Here is a 19,642-nt window from a genome sequence, read left to right on the forward strand (position 1 = left end):
ACACATGATAACTTATATTTTAAATGAAGAAGAAAATGCCCTGCAACAATTGTCAACACAATGTTTAAAATAAAGATGACCAAAATTAAATCAAAATTCTTTTCATGTAAACAATATTTTAAAATATGATAAAAAGTCATCTTTTCTTATTTCTAACTGTATTAGGATATTTCTGCTCTACAGAAACATTGTCAAGAGAAATTTAAAAGGCTGGTTCACAGTAATAATAATGGATTTATCCATATAGTTCAGAATTACAATTGTCGACTGTGATGAGAAAATCTGATATTTCTTAAAATTTCTTAAGATTCATGACAAAATCAACGATAAATTTGATAATTTGAGATGAATCTTTATTGTTTTGAAGCATGAACAGCATCAGCATCACTGAAGGTGAAGAATAATAATGGTAAGCTGGAGTCATTAGAAATGAAAGAGCCAAAGAGAGAAAGAAAAACAGAGAGCAGCAGGAGATTGAAACCACACAATGAAACATGATGTTTCCAGTGGGTGAGGTCAGGACTGGGAACACTGGTCTCTCCTCAGTTTCTCTGAGAGTGGAGTCTGGGAGCCCTGGGTGGCCTCACAGCTCACAGAGCCCACCTTCCTCCACTGGTCTGCAGGGAGCCTCAGGGTGCTGCTCCAGCTGTAGAGGCTGTCCTCCTGCAGCACCCCGGGGCTCCTGCTCTCCTCCCAGCTGCTACTGATGATGCCGTCCACCTTCCAGGACAGACTCCAGTCTGAGGGGAAGCCCTTGTTGGCCAGACACATGAGCGTGGCCTTCCCCTGCTGCAGCTCCTCTGTGGAGGGGGGCAGCACCGTCAGGGAGGGACGGACATCACCCACTGCAGAGAGAGAACACATTTTAGACAAACTGGGAGTTTGGATAAAACTTCTCTTCAGAGTTTCACTTCCCTCTGAGATCAGTAACCATGGCGACAGACAGGCATCACTGATGAACCACGACAACAGACAGGTTTCAGTACTAAAGATAAAAATGTTAAAGTGGAGTTTTTTGCTCTAAAGTTTTCATTTTCTATCTTCAAAAAAATAATTCTTGGCTTTTACAATTAAAAACATATGAATTAATCTAAAAATGTCAGATATTTATTGTTTTTCAGCATGTAAAACCCGGGCCAAATAAACCAAAAAAATGTAGAAGAAGAAATGTTTATCCTTAATATGAAAGATTTGTTTATTTGAAATTGGTAGTTTAAATAAAATGTGTCCCAAAGTAGATGTATTTCATCACAGTTGAAGGAGAATAAATAGAAACTTTTGTCAGAAAACTAAATTCATAGACATATACAAATGATCACTGACACTTTCCTGATCAATACTCTGATAAAGTGATTGATCCATTGATAACCTGTATCATCACATTGATCCAAGTTCCTGTTGGAGTCAGTCAGAGCATTTCCATAGAGAGACACTTTGCATCAGCAGCACCATGCTCCAGTGCTCTGGGAGACTTTATAGTCCTGACACTTGAACACGGGATGACTGACAGCTGTCCTCCATGACAACAGAAGACACAGAAATCCTCCTCATCAAAAACATGACTTTCATCTTCATCTGGACTCTCCTCTGCTGCTGCTTCACAGGTAAAGTCCAGAGAATCAAACTGCTCTATCAACATCCATCCCTCTGAAATGAAGCCCACAAAACCATGACTCTGCTTTCTGTTTGTGTCTCTGTATCCTCAGAGTCCAGAGGTCAGATCACAGTGACTCAGCCTGGATCAGTGAGTTCTGCTGTGGGAGGCTCCGTTAAAATCAGATGTACAACCAGTCACAGGGTAGATGATGGAGAAGACCAATTCTGGTACCAACAGAAAGATGGAGAACCTCCTAAACTGCTCATTTACTATAGTAGTTCTAGAGCATCAGGGATTCCAGATCGATTTTCTGGCAGCGGATCAAACACAGACTTCACTTTGACCATCAGTGGAGTTCAGGCTGAAGATGCTGCAGTTTATTATTGTTTGGGTGAATTCATCATCAACAGTCAGTATTCGTTCTCACAGTGAAAAACCGTCGTACAAAAACCTCCCTCAGTCAGACTGAACAGAAACTGAACTGAGACTCACACGTCACCTAACACACTTGCTATCTCCCTAAAGGTGTCGGGCTGACATACAGTAAGGAGCCCAATCAGACCATTAAAACCGCAACAACATCCAGCAGAATCAGCTGCACTGAGGTCCAATCACAAAACAGATTCACTTCTCTTAAGGTTTATATTTGAAATGCAACACATGTTTTCTGTGGCAGAAACTCTGACATTTTTAACATTCAAAATTTGACTCTTCACATTTCATATTAATGAACCCACAGTGACAGCTGACTCTAAACACAGAGATAGTTTGTGGATGAAAGAAGATAGTTTTAATTTAAACAACTAATTTGACACCTGCAGATTCCTCTGGTTTGATCTCATTAGACTTCTTTATATTTTAACTGTCACAGTTTAGTTCTGAAGATCCAAATGGAAAACACCTGAAACACCAGATAAAAGCAGCAAACAACTTTACTTGAGGTCACAAAGTCTCTTGTAACAACATAGTGGAAGCAAACAGACTAATATGTAGGATTTCTTTATATGTGTTTGTAAAGTTTAAATTGTTTTCTCCACCTAATAATAAAATGTTACAGTAAATGGGGTAAAGATTACTTTGTGCAGAATTATTAAGTAGTCTAACTAGTTTTCGGCCAGCGAAATATTTGAGTTAGCCTAAAAATAATAATGCAGCATCTGAAACATCTCTTGCTGCAGACAAGAAAAACCTCATAAAGTAATCAAGGGAATTATTTTAGCTCAATAATGAATGTGAGTAGAATTTCGGTAGCTGGAATCAAATACAAGTTAGGGACCAAAATGTAAACAATAAACAAATGAGTCAACTTGACTTAGTTACTAAAACATTTATTTACTAATAACAACAACAAGACAACAACAACTAACTATGATTAATGACATATATCAACTAAGCGCACAACAATTCACATACAACACAAAACACTAACACAAAACAAACAATAAGAGGAATGTGAATGACAGGGAAGGGAAGGAATAGAGTACAATATTACAATGCAATATTGGGAGAATATTACGTCGTAATATGGTGCTCTGGGAGGAAGGAATTAGAAGACCACACCTGAAAGCAGCCGTAACTTTTGGGAAATGACAATGTGAAAGTTTGCCAAATGAATAGTTTTAGGGAATCTAGGAATTTAAAGGAATGCACCAAGTATTCAGTGACTGAAAGGTACTTGCGTGCCCGTGATGATGATGATGAAGGTGATGATGCGTGCGGTCCGGTCGGCCTGTGGAAGCGGGTCGGAACAACGGTGGACAGAGTGGAGCCTCAGAATGACGGATAGCAAGTCGACTTCAAAATTCAGGAGAACTCAAAATGGTGCTTTCAGATGTGGTCTTTTAAAGTGGGCCTTCACATATCATTAACTCAGCAGGGGTCTGGTACATCCTCCGTCAGGGGGCTGATGCCCAGATGTCCCTCACAGAGTTACATTTCAGTTAATTTTCTGTAACTTTCCAAAATATTGAAATTTGGTGAACATGATTTATCAAGGAGCATTACTGATAGATAGCTGATTAAAATGCTACCAAACATGTTCATATGTTAGGGTGACCATATGTCCTCTTTTGCCCGGACATGTCCTCTTTTGAGAGGCTGTCCGGCCTGTCCGGCCGGCATTTATAAAGTCCTTCAAATGTCCGGGTTTTTGATCCCCTAAATACCACATAACGCGAAACCGCCGCGCCGCGCAGCGCCGCGCTCTTGAATCGTACTGCGCAGCACTTAGAACCCATTCTCTTCTATCACACAATTTCCACTGCACACGCTGCGGAGCGCCAGCGCCGCGTCTCTGAAGCGCCGGCGTGCGCCACGGCGCTGGAGATTCGCTTCCTCGCAGGCTGACAGGAAGGTAGGCACACTGCGAGAGAGCACTCGAACCGAAAGAAAATGCTGAAACGCAAATGTCATTTCACTGATGAAATGCGAATAAAGTACCCCTGTTTTCGTCCGGATCGTGTCAAATGGGAGGCAGAATGTACAGTCTGCAAAGCTGGGACTTATAGCTAATAAGAAAAGGAAAAAGAAGGAAAAGAAGGACTGTTGAATTGAGGCATTATTTCTATATTTTTTTTTATTTGCCATTAGACACATTATTTTGAAGAATGGCCTAACTGAACATTGAAAAATAGGCCACCTCTCTTTATTCTTTTTGTTGAATATTTTAATATTTCTATTTTTACATAATTGATAATTGGGAGGTTATTTAGAAGAATGGTACTCTACCTCACTTTTCCGGTGTAAGTGTCAGACTGAAGAGAGATGATTATTTCTTATTTTGTTAAACATCTGAATACATGTGTTCCTACACAACTTGAGTCAATAACTATTAAAGACTAGAGCAGGCCATATTTGTATGTGACTGATTATATTGTTTAGGAGAATTGCTTTAATTTAATAAATATATTATTTATAAAGCAACTGTTTGTGAGTGTTTTGGGCTATTTTTCTGTATATCCAGGTAAAGTGTTCTTTTCTGGGGAATTCAGAATATCTATTTAACTGAGTTTGAAGCACAGGAAGCCCCCTGACCCACGGAAAACCCCTAAAAATGTGGGGGGGACTGAAAATTTGTCGGTGCGAGCTGGAAGTGTGTCCTCTTTTCAGAGAAACAGAATATGGTCACCCTATCATATGTGATCAGCAGGGATGTTAAAATTATGATATTGATGCTAATCAGGAGGAATACAATATTAAAAGTAAGGCAAAAGGTAGATTAATCACAAAGTCATTGAAAAGTTCACTTGTTTGGTGAAATGGATGTACATAAAAGGGGTTTGGTCCAGATTTGGGAGATGATTGTCTTTGTTAGTTTTGATGCGAGTCCAGAGTTCCTTTGTTTGTGAATGGAATGTCTTTGAAGTGTTCCTCCAGGTTTCTGAGAATCCTCTCTTCTGTGGTTCAGGAATCAGTCAGACTTTTTATTGCCATCAATTTGGTTCCTTGGAGGCTTGGTGGTACTTGGTGGTTTTGAGCCGGTCTCTTGCTAAGACACCTCCTGGAGGTCTGTATTAGGGGGAATCCTTTAAAGTCAGTTCTCGGCCTCGCTTCTTGCTGACTTGGTGCTTCGCGCCCCCATGCCAGACATTTCCCACATCTGGCATGGTGTCCTGGTGTCCCTCTTGCTTCGCTGATCAAAAGGGGAGCCCGTCTCCATCCTGTGGCTGCAGAGGTGCTAGGACTGAAGAGCTTTTAGGTGGGGGAACAAACAAAACCCTGTCCTGGTTCTGTTTCATTGTTGATAATGGCTGGTGGATCCTACAAATATGCAGCAGCTGAAGGTTCAGTGTGAGAACAGAGTCAAAGACAGAAAAGGATTGAGGTAACAACTGCAGAACAATGAAACAAAAAACACGAGAAGATACAATCTGCTGGAAAAGCTCTGGAGATATTAGGCTCTGATACTGCAAGAATGAGGGGACTGGGAAACAGGAGAGTTGACTGAGGAATCTGTTTGACTTTGTGTTTTTCTTCCGTACAAAATATTTGCAGCTGTGGCCAGAACAACTATTCTCAAACATCTACTTGTTGCGGCTTTATTAAACTGGTTTGGTCTTTTCCATTGTCATTACTGAAACTTTACTGACAGAAAGTCAATCAATTAATCATCATAGAAACATTTTGAATTAACATTCAGTCAGGGTATTTCCATAGAGAGCTACTTTGCATCAGCAGCACCATGCTCCAGTGCTCTGGGAGACTTTATAGTCCTGACACTTGAACACTAGAAGACTGACAGTTGTCCTCCATGACAACAGAAGACACAGAAATCCTCCTCATCAAAAACATGACTTTCATCTTCATCTGGACTCTCGTCTGCTGCTGCTTCACAGGTAAAGTCCAGAGAATCAAACTCCTCTATCAACATCCATCCCTCTGAAATGAAGCCCACAAAACCATGACTCTGCTTTCTGTTTGTGTCTCTGTATCCTCAGAGTCCAGAGGTCAGATCACAGTGACTCAGCCTGGATCAGTGAGTTCTGCTCTGGGAGACTCTGTCACCATCACCTGTAAGACTAATCCAAAAGTACATGAAGGGATCTTCCATGACCTTCACTGGTTTCAACAGAGAAATGGACAAGCTCCTAAACCTCTAATTCAATTTTCTAATCAGCGAGTAACAGGAATTCCTGATCGTTTTACAGGACGTGGATCACATTCTGACTTCACTTTTACCATCAGTGGAGTTCAGGCTGAAGATGCTGCAGTTTATTATTGTCAGAGTAAACATTTTATCAACAGTCAAGCTGTGTTCACATAGTGAAAAAGCATTGCACAAAAACCTCCCTTAGACTGAACAGAAACTGAACTGAGACTCACGCTTCACAGAACACACACAAACCAACACTACATTGTGTCTGTTGTCAAAATGAGTCAATGAATGTATACACTAAGAGGAAAGGCTACCAGTCCATCACAAAGCAAACACAAAGAGACCATTCACATCCACACTCAACTCACCACAAATTTAGAATCACCAGTTAACCTACCATACATGTTTCTGGTGTGTGAGAGGAAACTTTTTCATTTTGAGGTTCCTTCTGAAACTTTTCCCTTTTCCATTGTATTCGTTACATTACTCCTGATGTAATAGGCACTGAATGTCATTGCAGAAAAACATTGGTTGTACAAGAAGAAATCAGACACAATGTGAACAAGCAAAGTTTAAATAATTGCATTTTCAAGTAAAAACAGACAAACCCAAAATTGAAATAGGCTAGCAGTGATGCCTCCATCAGCAGAAGAAAAACAAATCATCTATCAGCACCCCTGCAGCACCTAAGTAGGTCTATGTTGAAGCGGAAGGCTGTTGTGTGATCAGCAAAGACTGATCAAGACAAGTGTCACAGCACTCCAAGGACACTCATCATCACACTACAAAATATGTTTGTTTGCCTCAGGACAATACAACAAATGTCATTAAATGTCAGATTCCTCGATGTTGCTGTGCATTGATTGTATTTCCAAGATTTCCAGGGAGATGCATCATGTAAAACAATACTTTGTTGCGTCTCACACAGATGTCTTGCTTTTCCTTTCTGTGCTACTTGGAGCAAAGGAGGACATTCATGTTTAGAGCTGGAAAAGGCAGCTTTGTGAATCAACTATCAGATTCACAATCAGCTTGTCTCTGAGAGCAGCACAGGTCTTATATCTTTTATCTTATAAGGATTATTGTTGCAGTGGCACAACCTGGATCAAACCCTACATTGGAGTGTTGGTGTGATGAGTCCAGATTTACCCTGTTCCAAAGTGATGGGTGCATCAGGGTAAGAAGAGAGGTGGATGAAGTGATGCACTTATCATGCCTAGTTTCAATATTGGAGTTGCTCCTCTTCTTCTGATTCTTCTGGGACTCCCTCCAGGGCATTGCCAAGGACACTGTTCTCCATCCTGGCACGCTCCAGTAGGGACTTCCCTCACAGGAATAAAGCCTCACCACACTCATCTGCAGTGTCCCCATATCTCTCAGCCAGCATACCACAGGCATCCAGGCAGACACTGACAGGAGAAACAACACAAGCCTGTGGAGGCAGTGTTATGATCTGGGGTTGGTCAGGTTCAGTAATGTTTTGTTCCCAAAGAATGAGGTCAGCTGATAACCTGAATATACTGAATGACCAGGTCTTTACATTAATGGAGTTTTTCTTTCTTGATGGCAAGAGCATATTCCAAGATGACGATGCCACAATTCATTGGGCTAACATTGTGAACAAGTGGTTCAGCGAGCATGAGACATCATTTTCACACATGGATTGGTCTCCACAGAGTCCAGACCTCAGCCCCATTGAGAATCTTTGGGATGTGCTGAAGAAGACTTTGTGCAGCGGTCTGACTCTCCAATCATCAATATAAGATCTTCTCTGGATAGAAGTAAATGTTGTGATATTGCAGAATCTTATTAAAATGATGCCACAGTAAATGAGTGCCATACTCAAAGCAGTTCAACAAAATATCAGACTGTGCAACTTTTTTTTTTGGCCAGGCATTGTATTTATTGTATTTGTAGCAATACTGCAAAGGCCCTGGAATTCCTGAGCTGATCAAAACTCAGATAAGCTGTCCCTCTCCAGCACTGACCAACACCCATCTCTATAGGAAGATTGAGACATTTGTATTTCTGTAGGTTTTCATTCACAGAAGGAAGGAGCTCCTGTGAACATTTAAACCCCTGGAATAACTTTTTGTTTTCAAAAGACAATGACTTTCAATTATAGGCTATGGATGTTTGTTTAATGAACTTTCATGCTAAAATCCCTTTTCAGCTTTAGGAGACCCTCAGCCGGAGACGTCTCTGCCTTCCACAGATCAGATAACAAGTCGTAAAACTTTATGGCTGAAGGCTGGAGTCACCCTCTCACTCTCTTTGACTGAAACAAAGAGACTGGAACTGAACTTATAAACCCTTGCCAAATTAATATTTCTGGAATGTATTTTGTGTTTACAGAATTACCAACGTCAATGGAAATCATTCATCGTTAACATATCCGAAAATCACGATTCTATCTTTCACAGAAGCTGATTTATTAATTTGTGATGTTTAATCTGATTCCTTCTTTATTACTCCATTTAGGTTGAATGATGACCATTGTATTTACCTGTTACCAAATCTCTGACTTGTTGTTATATTTTCACTGTGATACATATTTTTTAATGTCATAAACCTAAACATATAGTTATGAATGAAATAATTCACATCATATAAACATATGTATTAATCTACACGTGTTTCACTTTCACACAACTGAATATGGTGGGATAGACAGATCGTGTTTTGCGCGTTTAATATAATATTTTAATCCATTCTGAATTCCTCTTTCTTCTCTACTCTGTGAGAACAAAGAGATTCCAAATTCCACCAGAAACGCGCGCAGAAAAGTCCTCTCTCTCCGCCCAGGTCCTCCCCTTAGCTGGACCCACAGATAAATTCAGCCGTAGCCCACATCATCAGTCCCTTACCCTCTCTTACCGCCTCTTCCCCTCTCTTACTCGCTTCACTACCTGAGGAATCCATGACAGAGATTCCCATTATTTTCTTACCTAAAGCGCGTTTTTCCTATCTTTGAAATTCCCTCACCATCTAAGTTTGTTAACTATTTATCTCTTAATATTTTTTTAACTTAAGGAGACATTTTGCTCGTTATTCGTTTTAATCTGAAGAACCGATTCAGAACCAGCAGTTATTTTCTTAATTTTGACCGTTTTTCATCAACACCCGTTTTTCTTGGCTAAAGCCTGAGAACCATCATTTTTAAGCCAAGCAACACTCAGCTGAGAACTCCGGAGACCTGCTGGATCAGGTCACTTGCATAGAATCGATCAACCCACGGCAGGACATCCAAGCGTGGCCATAACGACGACACACCGCTCCGAAACTGCAAGTCCAGACCGTTGTGCTGCTCCTCTGAAGGCCCGCAAGTCCCAGCCCCATGATGGTTCACTTCAATAACTCCAGCTGAGTTTGCTCTGATTCCATTCTATGGGTGATGTACTAACCGCTTGGTCAATTAATTCATTTAATCAATTTATTCTTTTACAAATCATTAGAATTCTTAATCCAAATTACCGGTTACCTCGTCAGGTTAGCTCTGGCTAATCCTCACCATATTTCCTTCTCTCTCACACATACTTCCACATCTCTCACACACGCACACACCACACACACACTCCCACATTCCACACATGCACGCACACACACACACCATATCTACATTGTATATAGTTCACTTGTCATTATTTTCATAGAATAGTTAATAAATACCTCATTTTAGATCAAACTACAGTCTTACGTGTTTCTTTGTGTAGAATGTGGTCAATTTAACCGAGGATTCAAGACTTTTTGATATGAGATTGATCAAAATTTTTATGAATATTAATTTTTTTATTAATATTAATTATTTCCCTAGAAATCTAGGGTGGTGCCCCAATTATTGATAACAAGAGCTGTAAATCATAACGTAGTACCCCTACATATTTATGTGCATGTTACGGGAGATATACTGATATGAAACCGGTGTAGTTTTAGCTTCAGAGCAGCTGTTGATTCAGATCAGTTCCTCCTCAGCTGAGGGAGGTTTTTGTACGACGTTATATCACTGTGTGAATGGGAAGCTGCCACTCTGCTGACAGTAATAAACTCCTGAATCTTCAGTCTGAACTCCACTGATGGTCAAAGTGTATTCAGTTCCAGACCGACGTCCACTGAAACGATCAGAAACTCCAGACTGACGAGATGAAACTTCATAAATGAGGAGTTTAGGAGCTTCTCCAGGTTTCTGAAGGTACCAGTGCAGGTAGCTAGTGCTTGTACTGCTTCTACATGTGATGGAGACAGACTGTCCTGGAACCACAGACTGAGATCCAGGAGACTGAGTCAGGATATTTTCTGCTGATGAACCTGAAAACATGAAAAAGAGCAGCAATGTTACTGAGACAAATCCAGCTTGGAAAAAGATGATCAGCATCCAAACACAAGAGGATCATTGGTTGAACATGGACAACAGATGGAAGAAGGTCAGTGCTGCTTGTTTCAGTGTTTCTCCATCACAGCACAACATGATTGTGGTGAAGCTGCGGCATCCTGAAGCAAAGTTTTCAGCAGAGAGTCTCACCTTGAACAAGGAGCCCCAGGGTGGCCAGCAGTAGAGTCAGGGACATCATCATTGTGCTGCGGGCGTGTCAGAGTCTGTGAAAGGTCTGGACAGACTCTGATCAACACTGGCCTCTTAACGTGTGGAGCTCAGAGGCAGGACACATATGCAAACACTCAGAGTCAGTCAGCTGCAGCTGTCCTCAACACATCACCAGGTTTCCTCCTCAGTGTTCACAGCATCATAACACATATGTACATGTTTAGGATGTTGGATATTAGTCTGGTTGTGAGCTGTAGTTTGTGGGCAGTTAGTTTCTGTTTTTCCAGTTTGATAATGTGGAAACCCTTTCCAATAATAAGTGATATTAACATTAAAGTTTATTTGTATTTTTTTTTTGAGAAAAGTAATGTAAAAGTAGTTTCAAAAATGCTCAAAGAAGATCCTCTTCAGTGATGACCTGTTTGATTTCACCTGCCTATCCTGTCATATAACGGAACACAACAGCTACTGAATCAATGTTGTGGAGAAACTGTTTCTTTGGCTGCTATTTCCAACAGAATGAACAAATCTCGTTTCTTAGTCTATTCCATGTCAGAGAAAATGTGCATTTGGTATGGAAGTTCATTTAAAGTTTCATAAACAGCATGTAGATGTCTAGATATCAGGTTTGTCAGGTTTTTTCTGAACTTTTTAATTATTGTAATAGGTGTAGAGATTTTCTTTAGGTAACACAAGTTCATAAATGAGAAAGTTTTAGTAACTGAATTGATTGGTTGCTTTTGAGTGGGTCATCTTTGATTATTAGTGTTTCTGTCTTGAAATTTTAGTAAAACAGGATATAGTGGAGATTGTTTGGATCCAAGGTTCAGCTGAGGTCAAAGGTCATGACCAAAGTCTTCCACATTTACTGTCCCACTTACTTTTATTCACCAGCAGATCACAGAAAAATATGAATATTATTGCACAGCTGCAAGTTCGGGGAACTTGGATTTCAAGATTCTCTCATTAGTCTGTAAATCAGTGAATATACTGACATCAGTCTACAGAGTCTCTCAGAAAAGCTTTCCAGATGTGTAGCCAGCAGATCCTTCAGATTCTCTGTAGCTGCCTCATCATCATGCCGAAGACTTCATCTAAAAACATGAAAAATCAATCTGTAGTCCCTGGATCAGTCTGTGTCAGAATATGAAGGACTCCACCTTAAAGGAATCCTTCAGGCAAATATTTTTATCCTGACTTTCACTGAAGGTACCTTTAATGTGAGTCTTCAGCGCTGGTTTTCCTTTAAATTTCTTGCTCTCATTCATTTCTCTGACTCATGTATTCTCAACATTTAATTGCTTCAGTGTTGTAACTGTTACGTTATTGGCTGGTTAAACCTTGGAAGTGAGGAAAAATGGAAGATATTTTGACCTTTCGTCACTGATTGACACACTTTCAAAGTTTTATTTGAACATCAACACTCTGTTTTATGGATTCAGATTAGAATAGAGAAGAGGTCATGGGAGTGTTGGGGCTGGGTTTTGGTGTGTACTTAGTTATTAAGGTTGAATTTCAGGGTTAGACATGATTGTGTTTGTGTTCAGTGAGCTATGAGTTTCAGTTCAGCTTGACAGAGGGAGGTTTTTGTACGACGGTTTTTCACTGTGTGAACACATGCTGACTGTTGATTTCATGATAACTCTGACAGTAATAAACTGCAGCATCTTCAGCCTGAACTCCACTGATGGTCAAAGTGAAGTCAGAGTTTGATCTGCTGCCTGAAAAACGATCTGGAATCCCAGATTCTCTATGGCTTGCCCAGTAAATAAGGAGTTTTGGTGTCTTTCCATCTTTCTGTTGGTACCAGGCCAATATGTCATCAGACCCATCATTGTACACGTCCTGACTGGTTTGACATCTGATGGTGACAGAGTCTCCCAGAGCAGAACTCACTGATCCAGGCTGAGTCACTGTGATCTGACCTCTGGACTCTGAGGATACAGAGACACAAACAGAAAGCAGAGTCATGGTTTTGTGGGCTTCATTTCAGAGGGATGGATGTTGATAGAAGATTTTGATTCTCTGGACTTTACCTGTGAAGCAGCAGCAGAGGAGAGTCCAGATGAAGATGAAAGTCATGTTTTTGATGAGGAGGATTTCTGTGTCTTCTGTTGTCATGGAGGACAGCTGTCAGTCATCCAGTGTTCAAGTGTCAGGACTATAAAGTCTCCCAGAGCACTGGAGCATGGTGCTGCTGATGCAAAGTGTCTCTCTATGGAAATGCTCTGACTGACTCCAACAGGAACTTGGATCAATCTGATGATGCAGGTTATCAATGGATCAATAACTTTATCAGAGTATTGATCAGGAATTTGTAATTACTAATTCCTGACTGTCTTTTATGGATTTCTTGTGGCTTTAAACTTTTTTAAAAAATAATGTTTGATTGATGATTACATTGAAAGCTCTCAGTATTAATCTGACATTTAAAACAGCTTAAATTTATATATTTTAAAATTCCTGTCATTCTGATGAAATTTACTTTCATGTGAAGCAGCTGTTTGTCTCACTGAGACTGTTTGTGTTGAACTTGTTTGTTTCAGAGTCAGAGAGCCGTGTCTCTCTACAGTCAGAGGTTTTTGTACGGCGGCTTAATCAGTTTGTATCACTGTGGTGGACTTTTGGTGGAGGAACCAGACTGGATGTTGGACGTAAGTTACATTTTTTGGTGAATTTTTTATAGATCTATTAATGTTTCAATTTTATTAACTTATTCCTTAATTATAATGAGGAATATAAGCATCTTTTCCTGTAAAGTCTTTGACAAACATTTTGTCATTTGGACACAACATTGACTTTTACCAATGGAAATTCAAAATTTGACAAAATGTATTGAAAATAATAGCATGGTACAAAAGATAAATCATTTTCTGCTGTTACTAGTTGAATCTTTAGCGCTTGTACGTTTAGTTCAGTGTGTCAAAGTCAGAGAGTCGTGTCTCTCTACAGTCAGAGGTTTTTGTACGGCGGCTCAATCAGTTTGTATCACTGTGGTGGACTTTTGGTAGAGGAACCAGACTGGAATTTGGACGTAAGTTTAAATTGTACTAAACGCAATAATGTAAGTACAGTGAAATTCTGTTCTTTCACTGTTTGAGGAACAAACTAATTTCTACACAATATTTCTGTTTTAATGTCTCCTCATGAAGGTTTACTGTGATCAGCTTTGCTAACATTTTTGTCCGACACAACATTCACACTTAAAATGTTATAATGGTAAAATTGGAAATTTTGTAAATTTCCTCCCAAAATCATTATTTTTCTAATTTTTCATCGAAGGAACTGTTGGTCAGATCAATTAGTTTACATGAAAAAAAACTTTCTTCAAGTAACACCACACAGACTATAATGAAGGATTAGAATACAAAAATGTAGAAAATCTCTGATGTCTGTGTTTTGTCAGATCTTGTTTCAAATTCAGTTTAAAATCATGTCAACAGTTAAATAATGATAGAAAACCATGTGCAGAACATTTTATGATGGTGACTTGATGTTTTTGTCTCACTTCCACTAAATGATTTAAAGTAATGTTTACTTCATACTGTTGATGATTTAAAGTAAAACGTGTGAATGTTTCCACATCTGCTGGTTTAATTTCCAGAGTATCTGACATATTTGAAAGTGTTGATGATTCTCTGTGTGCTGATGTGCATGAGAGGTTTGTTAAAGGGAAGTGAAACAATGTGTGAGTGAGTGACTGGTGGAGCAGAAAAAGCATCTGACAGAAACTCCTTGAAGGACTGAATCTAGTCTCTCACAGTGAAGGTGTCCAAGTGGCTGCTGTTTGATTGACAGCTGTGTGCTCCCTGTCCTCTAAGCTGATTGGTGTCTCCTAGGTGATGTCCGTCCCTCCCTGACGGTGCTGCCCCCCTCCACAGAGGAGCTGCAGCAGGGGAAGGCCACGCTCATGTGTCTGGCCAACAAGGGCTTCCCCTCAGACTGGAGTCTGTCCTGGAAGGTGGACGGCAGCAGCAGCAGCATCAGCTGGGAGGAGAGCAGGAACCCCGGGGTGCTGCAGGAGGACGGCCTCTACAGCTGGAGCAGCACCCTGAGGCTCCCTGCAGACCAGTGGAGGAAGGTGGGCTCTGTGAGCTGTGAGGCCACCCAGGGCTCCCAGACTCCACTCTCAGAGACACTGAGGAGAGACCAGTGTTCCCAGTCCTGACCTCAGCCACTGGGAACATCACACTGGTTCTGTTCTGATACTGTTCTCTGTTTGCTCTCTGAAACTCTCTCTCTTTCTAAGCTTATCCTTATTCTGATGGTCAAAACATTTTAAAATAATAAAAAGGTATTAAGAAAACAAATCAACTGAGTTCTTTTATTTGGTATGAAAATCTTTCAGCATTAAATTATTTTTGATTAATTTACACAAACCAAAAAGAAAATTTTGAAAATGCACCATCAATGATTAAACATGATCTTTGTTGAACAAGTCTTAAAGTAAGCTGTTGCTCTTCAGTTTAAAAAGATAAAGCAGGATTTCTTCTGCATCAAGTGATTAACTTTCTCTCTTTCCAATCTCATTCATTCTGTGTTTGTTGCAAGTTAGAAAACATTTTAAAACAATTAAAAAATGTATCCAGTAAACACATCTATTGACTTGTTTGTTTGTTTGTTTTTTGTTTTTGTTTTGGTATAGACACATAATTTAGATCAATGAAAACAACCCAATGTAAAACAAACAAACAAACAAAACAGACAAAAACATTTTTTCAGGAATTTTGAATGTTTAAAAAATATGTCATATGTCAGAGTTCAATATATATCAGTTAAAGTAAATTAATGGAAAGGTTACTTATTCATTTGGTGATGTCTTTGTGCTAATTATCAGATCTTGAAACAGATTTCACTCTAAAAACTCATTATAATCTTTAGATGTCAAAAGATAACGCAGGATGTCATCTGCATAAAAAGATTAAACATGAGACTACTGTAGTATTTTAACCAAAGCGAGACGATCACTTTAAAGAATTAAAACATTGTCATTGCTATGGTTTCTAAAGTTGCTGATAATGTGTTAAATGATTAATGTTAACTGTTATCAGTGTGGAGCTTCTATTATATAATGCTGCAATAAACTTAACTGTACATTCATTTTATAGACAAACTTTGGCTTTTCATGAGGAAGTTCATTTAAAAGTGATTAAATAATAATCATTAAAAGTTCTGCACTTATCTGTTTGCTGAACTGTGCTATTTAAACATTTGCTGAAGATGTATATTTGAACTAAAACATAATCAGAATGTTTAATTCATGGCAGCATCATTGCAATTGTAAGATTTATAACAGCATACATTTTTCTTGTGTTGTTAAGAACTGAAAATGGTTTGTTATTTTCTCTCAGTTTCAGAAAATAAAGTTTTTGGATGTTTGAAAGCAACTACTAAATTTATAAAATGTAAATGCCGAATGTTTGTACTTCAATCAGCTGTTTTGTTGATCAGGTGTTGTCGCATTAAAATGTTATTGAAGGGATAAAGATCTTAAACAATGAGGGTCTGTGTTTGATTCTGGTTTTTGACAAAAATACTTTGACTGTATAAAATGTAAAACATGAAAAATAATGTGAAAAGTGTTAGAATTGTGTTATATTGTAAGGGGTAAATTAGTCTGAATGTTTGTGCTTCAGTGCAGCTGTTGATTCAGATCAGTTCCTCCTCAGCTGAGGGAGGTTTTTGTACGACGTTGTATCACTGTGTGAACGGGAAGCTGTAATCCTGCTGACAGTAATAAACTCCTGAATCTTCAGCCTGAACTCCACTGATGGTCAAAGTAAACTGAGTTCCAGAATAACTCCCACTGAAACGATCAGGAACTCCAGACTGACGGTTTGACGCCCACCAAATCAGGAGTTTAGGAGCTTCTCCAGGTTTCTGAAGGTACCAGTCTACCTCATTGGTAACACTCTGACTGGTTCTACATGTGATGGAGACAGTTTGTCCTGGAACAACAGACTGAGATCCAGGAGACTGAGTCAGGATGATTTCTGATGATGAACCTGAAAACATGAAAAAGAGGAGAAGGATTACTGAGACAAATCCAGCTTGGAGAAAGATGATCAGCATCCAAACACAAGAGGATCATTGGTTGAACATGGACAACAGATGGAAGAAGGTCAGTGCTGCTTGTTTCAGTGTTTCTCCATCACAGCACAACATGATTGTGGTGAAGCTGCTGCATCCTGAAGCAAAGTTTTCAGCAGAGAGTCTCACCCTGAACAAGGAGCCCCAGGGTGGCCAGCAGTAGAGTCAGGGACATCATCATTGTGCTGCGGGCGTGTCAGAGTCTGTGAAAGGTCTGGACAGACTCTGATCAACACTGGCCTCTTAACGTGTGGAGCTCAGAGGCAGGACACATATGCAAACACATTACAGAGCTGATCATCAGTGGATCAATCACGTCATCAGTTTATTGATCACAAATGAGTCCTGGCTGTTTGTTTAGATTTATTGTCTCTGAAAATATGTTTTTTACAGAAATGTTTGCTTGATTGATTTATACATCCATAAAATGTATTTTAATTTCACATATAAAAAACTGAATAATGAACCCAAATTAATATATTTTTTAATTCCTATCACTCTGATGAGGTTTATTTTCATGTGAAGCAGCTGTTTGATTCACTGAGACTGTTTGTGTTGAGTTTGTTTGTTTCAGAGTCAGAGAGTCGTGTCTCTCTACAGTCAGAGGTTTTTGTACAGCGGCTCAATCAGTTTATATCACTGTGGTGGACTTTTGGTGGAGGAACCAGACTGGATGTCGGACGTAAGTTAAACTATATTTGATAAAAAATACAATAATGTGAAATGTAGTGAAATGACCTTTATGATGGTTGGAGTGATGAAATTTTTTTTACAATATTTCTGTTATAATTTCTCCTCAAGGAGGTCATCTCTGATCAGCTTTGCTATATTTTCTCTGACACAATGTTCAAACTTAAATTGTAGTCAAGTTAAATGAGTACCTTTTTGTAAATTTTATCACAGTATTATTTCTCCAAATTTCCATTGAAATAACTGTTGTTCTTTAAGTAACACGACACAGGCTGTAATGAGAAATTGGAATCTAAAAATGTACAAAATCTCTGATGTCTGTGTTTTGCCAAATATTCAAATTCAGTTTAAAATCATGTGAACAGTTAAATAATGATAGAAAACCATGTGCAGAACATTTTATGGTGGTCACTTGATGTTTTTGTCTCACTTCCACTAAATGATTTAAAGTAATGTTTACTTCATACTGTTGATGATTTAAAGTAAAACTTGTGAATGTTTCCACATCTGCTGCTTTTATTTCCAGAGTATCTGACATAGTTGAACGTGTTGATGATTCTCTGTGTGCTGATGTGCATGAGAGGTTTGTTGAAGGGAAGTGAAACAATGTGTGAGTGAGTGACTGGTGGAGCAGAAAAAGCATCTGACAGAAACTCCTTGAAGGACTAAATCAAGTCTCTCACAGTGAAGGTGTCCAAGTGGCTGCTGTTTGATTGACAGCTGTGTGCTCCCTGTCCTCTAAGCTGATTGGTGTCTCCTAGGTGATGTCCGTCCCTCCCTGACGGTGCTGCCCCCCTCCACAGAGGAGCTGCAGCAGGGGAAGGCCACGCTCATGTGTCTGGCCAACAAGGGCTTCCCCTCAGACTGGAGTCTGTCCTGGAAGGTGGACGGCAGCAGCAGCAGCAGCAGCAGCAGCTGGGAGGAGAGCAGGAGCCCCGGGGTGCTGCAGGAGGACGGCCTCTACAGCTGGAGCAGCACCCTGAGGCTCCCTGCAGACCAGTGGAGGAAGGTGGGCTCTGTGAGCTGTGAGGCCACCCAGGGCTCCCAGACTCCACTCTCAGAGACACTGAGGAGAGACCAGTGTTCCCAGTCCTGACCTCACCCACTGGGAACATCACACTGGTTCTGTTCTGACACTGTGTTCTGTTTTTTCTCTGTAACTTTCTCTCTTTCTATTCTCAACCTTATTCTAATGGTGAAAACATTTTAAAATAATAAAAATGTATTAAGAAAATAAGTCTATTGAGTTCTTTTGTTTGTTATGAAAACATTAGAGCATAAAATTATGTTGATTGACACAAACCAAAAAGAAAATTAGAACATTTATCATCACCGATTAAAGTTGCTCTTTTTTGAACAAGTCTTGAAGTAAGCTGTTGTCTAAATAATCAGAATTATTCTTGGGTTTAAAAAGAAAAAACGGGATTTCTTCTGCATAAAGTGATTAACTTTCTCTCTTTCCAGTCCCATTCATTCTGTGTTTGTTGCAAATTAGAAAACATTTTAAAACAATAAAAATGTATCAAGTAAACACGTCTGTTGACTTCTTTTTGTTTTGTCGGTATGGAAATATCATTCAGATCAATTAAAACAACCCAAAAAATAAACAAACATTTTCATTGGTTTAGAATGTTTGAAAACAGTACGTCATATATCAGAGTTTAATATACATCAGTTAATGTAAGCAATGTAAAGGTCACGTCAGTGGTACAGCTCATTTAGTGATGTCCTTGTGCTAATGATCAGATTGTGAAACAGGTTTCAGTCTAATAACTGACTATAATCTTTAGATGTCAAAAGATAAAAAAGGATGTCATCTGCATAAAGTGATTGAACATGAAACTAATGGAGTATTTTAAACCAACCAAGAGAATCACTTTAAATTTTTAACACGTTGTAATTTTTATGATTTGTAATGTTGCTGATAAAGTGTTACATGATTAATGTTCACTGTTATCAGTGTGGAACTTCTGTCATATGTTACTGCAATACATTTTAACAGTAGATTAATTTAATGGACAAACTTTGGCGTTTTATCAGGGTCAGATTTCCTGAAGTTCATTTCAAAGTGATTAAATAACAATCATCTAAAGTTCTGCAATTATCTGTGTCCTGAATTGTGCCATTTAAA

The 19,642-nt window shown here is 39.2% G+C and overlaps 2 protein-coding genes and 2 gene segments (V, D, J or C); 2 read left to right on the plus strand and 2 right to left on the minus strand.

Annotated features, from left to right (window-relative positions):
- LOC110972704 (stonustoxin subunit beta-like) overlaps nucleotides 1-19,642 on the minus strand; it is a 33,607-nt gene that overhangs the window by 2,495 nt on the left and 11,470 nt on the right. The gene's annotated exons all lie outside the window — the stretch shown is intronic.
- On the minus strand, nucleotides 517-12,855 carry LOC127536232 (immunoglobulin kappa light chain-like). The gene is made up of 4 exons (XM_051956063.1): nucleotides 12,768-12,855; nucleotides 12,347-12,665; nucleotides 2,467-2,498; nucleotides 517-845 (listed from the first exon to the last, which is right to left on the minus strand). The coding sequence occupies exons 1-4, from the start codon at nucleotides 12,850-12,852 to the stop codon at nucleotides 517-519; spliced, it is 765 nt and encodes a 254-aa protein (XP_051812023.1). The 5' UTR covers nucleotides 12,853-12,855.
- On the plus strand, nucleotides 1,559-19,093 carry LOC127536234 (Ig kappa chain V-III region MOPC 63-like). The segment is given in 4 exon segments: nucleotides 1,559-1,604; nucleotides 1,707-2,019; nucleotides 13,351-13,385; nucleotides 18,273-19,093. Coding segments are annotated over 4 exon segments (729 nt in total).
- LOC127536243 (Ig kappa-b4 chain C region-like) lies at nucleotides 14,642-14,998 on the plus strand. The segment is given in 1 exon segment: nucleotides 14,642-14,998. A coding segment is annotated over 1 exon segment (258 nt).

Source organism: Acanthochromis polyacanthus, chromosome 11 (assembly GCF_021347895.1).
Source record: "Acanthochromis polyacanthus isolate Apoly-LR-REF ecotype Palm Island chromosome 11, KAUST_Apoly_ChrSc, whole genome shotgun sequence".
Lineage (NCBI taxonomy): Eukaryota > Metazoa > Chordata > Actinopteri > Pomacentridae > Acanthochromis > Acanthochromis polyacanthus.

What these genes read in the sequence shown, in the direction of transcription:
- LOC127536232 (XM_051956063.1), bottom strand. Translation starts at nt 12,852, where the DNA reads ATGACAACAGAAGACACAGAAATCCTCCTCATCAAAAACATGACTTTC. An exon ending in GAAATCAACAGTCAGCATGT is followed by an intron (nt 2,499 to 12,346) that starts GTTCACACAGTG and finishes CTGGTGTTTCAG; the next exon opens with GTGTTTTCCATTTGGATCTT. An exon ending in TGGATCTTCAGAACTAAACT is followed by an intron (nt 846 to 2,466) that starts GTGACAGTTAAA and finishes CTCTCTCTGCAG; the next exon opens with TGGGTGATGTCCGTCCCTCC.